At 49.1% G+C, this 5,000-nt stretch overlaps 1 protein-coding gene across 1 annotated transcript in view; it reads right to left on the bottom strand.

Annotated features, from left to right (window-relative positions):
- The window catches only part of pacrg (PARK2 co-regulated), a 144,225-nt gene that overhangs the window by 57,505 nt on the left and 81,720 nt on the right, over positions 1–5,000 (bottom strand). The window contains exon 4 of the mRNA XM_064301507.1: positions 2,274–2,423. Coding sequence (XP_064157577.1) covers positions 2,274–2,423 — 150 coding nt within the window. The remainder of the gene's footprint in view (positions 1–2,273; positions 2,424–5,000) is intronic.

Genomic DNA, 5,000 nt, shown 5'->3' with positions numbered 1-5,000 from the left:
ACACACAGGGCCCCGCTGTGTGTTTGGGGTGGGGGTGAGGGGGGGGGGGGCACAGGGAGGGAGGGGGCTGCCTGTCACGAAGAGCTTTGACTCCGCTTTCACTTCCTGTTTGTTATGTTTTACCGCCACCCGTGATTTATCGCGGGCGCTCTTCCCGGGTCATCGCCTCCCGCTAAAAATAATTGGCGCAATGAAGGCAGAAGTGGTGAAACACATCAGAGAGGACGAGCGAAAGCGCTCAGAAGAACAGACAAGCGTCGCGGGAGACAGGACGAGCAGTTGAGGTGTCGCGCGCGAATGAATGAGCCGCTTTCTGACACGCACACACTCACACACACACACACACACACGTCCAGACGTACCACTGACGCACACACGCCACACCAGCGTGCACACACGACGCGCAGAGACGCAACAGAGATGCATCACACACATCACCACACACACACACACTGACTCAGAGCACACACCCACACACACCACACCAGAGAGCAGACGCACTGAAACCAACACTCCCGTGAAACCATGTTCCACGCGACCCAGATTGTGGCTGAACAAACTTTGCAGACAGGCACACACACCACCACAGAAGCATGAGCAGGAACCAGGGTACATAAACACTGCACTGAACACCGATGTTAATACCACGGCCCGATGCGAACTCTAGATAATGGGTCCACAGCTGCCACATCAACACAGCACACACAGCAGGTGAACGACACACACACGCATACACGCACACACACACACACACACACACGCAGGTGAACGACCTCAGCCCGACATGAACTGCAGCACTTCTCTGTTCTTCATGGTTTTTGCTTTCGCGGTGTTTACAGGACAGGATGGCGGGAGTAAGCGTGGAGCCCAGAACGCCAACGGACCCCCAGCCCCCCCCCCCCCACCCCCAGACCCCCCCAGCCCAACACCCCCCCCCTCCTCCGACTCATAACTCAGCCTCCACTCAGCGCCGCCACTTCCTCACTCAGAAGAAAGGTCAGATTTCAGCGGCGAGGCCAAATAACACGGAAATAGGTAAAGGAATAAAAAATAAATAAAAAAACAGGAAGAGAAATAATTAATGTTAACGGCAGCCTATCAGGCGGAGATAAACTGTCCCTCACGGGCGGGCCGGCGAACCGCGGCGCTGGAGAAACGCCAACTCCAAAACGTTTACGCCATCGATTCCACAGCCAGTTTACAGAGATTTACATAAAGAATAAGACGGGCTCTTTCTTTCCCTTTCTCTTTTCTCTTTTCTTTTTTTGCGCTTTCGTTTTTAAACAATCCGGCAACAGATAACAGAAGGGAATTAAAAAACGGGAGAGATTCAAATTGGGTATGGATCGAGGCCAGAGTGAAGGGCCCGGTTTCTTCCGCTTGAATCCCGTCCGCGTTTCGACCGAACGGGGCGTCCCGCTTCGCGCGTCAGTGACCAGTGTGACTGCCCGTCCCGTCTGGGCAGCCCAAACCCCAAACCCCCAACCCCCCCCACCGAAGTCTGTCAGTGAGGGGAGAGGCCGCCCCCCTTGTCTGAAAAGAGCACCTGGGCCCCCAAATCTCTGCGCGATCACCGCTGGGACTCCTCACAGCCCCGGGACAGAGGTGTGGGTGATGGACGTTTCTAGGCCCCAAACAGAGTCCCTGGAACAGCCTATCACTCTCATCCCACTCAACATTACCAACCCAACAAAAAAAATCAGTACTTCAACACACCTGTTTGCCCTAGCATTTCCAAAAGCTTAATGTTTTCTTAAACGCGCTTTATGAATAAAATGTACTCACTAGGCTATTGCCTGTATGCAGGCTCACATGGCTCCAGTGCTGACCCGCCTCTCACCCTGAGATAAATACCGTACGCAGCCGAGCGCACGCGAAACCCATCGCCACCGATCATCGCACTGAAGACACAAACCGCCGCTCCGCGCACACTGCTCACGCTCTACTCACCTGCTAATTAACCCTTAGAAGAGCTGGTTTTTTTGGAATGTTTCTCATAAATTCTAAGTCAGCGTTCTACATTACATTACATTACATTCATTTGGCAGACGCTTTTATCCAAAGCGACGTACAAAAAAGTGCATTTCATGGTCGTAGACAACTGCTGAACACGGGTTCAGTAAGGTTCTAGAAATCCATCGCTCTCAGTCACCAGTAGCGACTGTGACATCATCGTTAGAGTGTCCAGGTAAGAACGTCCTGATCGCACGTCTGTGACCTCACACCTTAAAGGGGCTGACGCGCTGCTCGCTGGCCGCTCGCTGGCTACTCACTGTTCATGTTCTTGAAGATGTTGAGGATGGGCAGGATCTGCCGGTAGTACGGCACCAGCGCCTCCCCCACCATGTCTCCGGACACCACCAGGTGCTGCAGCACCTTCAGGGTGGTGCAGATCACCTGCCTGTTCCGGGTGTTCAGGGCGTCTGGGGGAGCAGAGGGAGAGGTCAGAGGTCAGGGGTCAGGGGTCAAGGGCCAGGAAGTGAAAGGTCTGTGAGGCAGAAAGTCTGCAGAGCTGCCTGGTAGGGGCGGGGGTTCACTTAGCGATTCTGCCATCAATCCCCAACAATAAAAATGTCATTGAAAATAATATAATAATGTATTAAACTAAATGAAACAAAGACATGGTCACATGAGCAGACAGAAACACTCAGAAACATTGCCCAAGTGCGTCCATTTTTAACACAACAGGACTGCGAGAAATTCATTCATGGATTACTGTAATGCCCCGCCCTCTGGCCTTCCATAAAAGTCAGCTGAAAGATTGCAACTTATCCAGAACTTCTTACAAAATACTTCTGCAAGACTTCTTACAAACACCAGGAGACGAAGAAAGCATATTACTCCTGTTTTCACTGTCCAGCATTGGCTGCCTGTTTATTTCGGTAATTGATTTTAAGGTCTTTTTACTCGTGTACAAAGCTCTTAATGGTGTAGCGCCTTTTTATATTTCTGACTCCCGACCGCTTTATCACCCAGCGAGAGCCCTCAGGTCCTCCGACTGCTGCTCTTTTAAATGCACCCAGTGTACTACACAGAAAAAGTACAGAATGCCCCAAAACTGTGGAACACCCTACCCAAGGACAGGCTCAGTGGGGGCTTTTAAATGCAAACTTAAAACCGACCAATTTACTCTGGCTTTTAAATAATCTTTTTCTTATTTTTTTATCACTTTTTTCCCCACATATTTTAAAACGGTCTTCCATTTTACTTGTGCTTATTTTTGTGATCTTTTATGCATTTATATTTTATGCATTTTTCATCTATCACATGCTATGTTATTCTTCCAAATTTATATGCTCTTTTATATTTAAAATTTTATTTTATTTTACTTTATTTTTATATCATTCTCTCTACTGCACTATGTAAACCACTTGGAGCTGTACCTCTGTACGAAAGGTGCTACACAAATAAAGTTTAATATTATTATTATTATTATTATCTTGGGGGGTTATTTCTGAACAGAGTGGGCTGGAAACTGCTGAGTAACTACAAGACAGCTAAGTCAATAATCCTGCTTCCTGAAACAGGGCCCTAGTCTGTTTATACGTTATTATTTGGGAAGGGGCGGAGGGGGGGGGGAGGCTGAGGGGGGCATGTAGGGTTTTAATATTAACAGGCCGCGCATTCCTCCAGCCACGTGCCGCTTGGCACCCACATCACACCTGTGCTGCTCAGTGTGACTCCGGTGTGTGACTGCAGAGGCAAAGCAGCAGACATTTACCTGCAGGTGCTGCCTTAATACAAAAAAGAGCTCTCGGCAAATAAAGAACAAATGTTTGCACTCTACTGTTTCAATTCTGCGGTTTACCTTTTAAATGATGCAAACAGCACGGAGAGGCATGCAAACAGGAATCAGACGTCGCATCTGTTTATGCTTCTATTTCGGTAATTACAAGTGACAAGGAGGAGCGTACTTCACGCAACACAGACAGCCCCGCGTCAAATTCCAAATAAGTAAACGGCAGCCTGTCACGCTGCCCGGGACAGGGGCGAGATGGCCTCAGAGATCGTGGCCTGTCATCTGGGACAGTCGCTGCGTCTGAAACTGCACGTTCACCTTTGTGGTGTCAAACAAGGCTTCAGGAAACGAGATGCTAACATGTTCATCACTAATGGACAACTTCACTCAGAACACAGTGACACAATGCCTCACACACACATACGCAAACACACAAACACACACGCACGACCGCACACACACAGTCAGACACACAAACACACATACCATCCACACACACACACAAACACACAAACACACACGCACGACCGCACACACACAGTCAGACACACAAACACACACATCAACACCATCACACACACCACACACAACACACACACAGACACACACCACACACGCACACACACATCACACACCACACATGCACAACAACACAACAACACATCACATCCACACACACACACACACACACACACACGCACACACACACACACACACACGCACACACACACACACACGCACACGCACCCACACACACACGCACACACACACACCCACACACGTACACACACACAGATCAGGGACAGCTGGGCTGCCTCGTGTAAACACGCTCATTAATATGTACGAATTAATCGCGTGTGTGTTTGTGTCCAGAAATGAGACGCAAACAGCGGAAAGTGAAAGCGGAGAAGGCGCTGAACAAGCAGAGCGTTAATTATACACTTTAACGGGGCGCGTCAGCCCCCCCCTCTCAACACGACGGCACTTACAATACGCACAAAAAAACAACAGCGGTAATTACCGGGCTCAGAAATGATTTTTCTGTCTGACATTTGCAAAAGTGGCCGAGGTTAATTATTCATCGGTCTCTGCCTTGTGAAAGAAGACTCTGAGCCAGCCGTATTAATGTGGTACAAACTGCACCGGAAACCGATATGAATGGTAATCATTTATTCATGCTAGTCTATTAAAATTTTCTGATATACACACACACACACACGCGCTACATTTCCAAAAGTATGCGGACACCCCTTCCGATCAG

This window comes from Anguilla rostrata, chromosome 1, assembly GCF_018555375.3.
Source record: "Anguilla rostrata isolate EN2019 chromosome 1, ASM1855537v3, whole genome shotgun sequence".
Classification (NCBI taxonomy): domain Eukaryota; kingdom Metazoa; phylum Chordata; class Actinopteri; order Anguilliformes; family Anguillidae; genus Anguilla; species Anguilla rostrata.
This window is presented reverse-complemented; position numbering and strand designations above follow the sequence as displayed.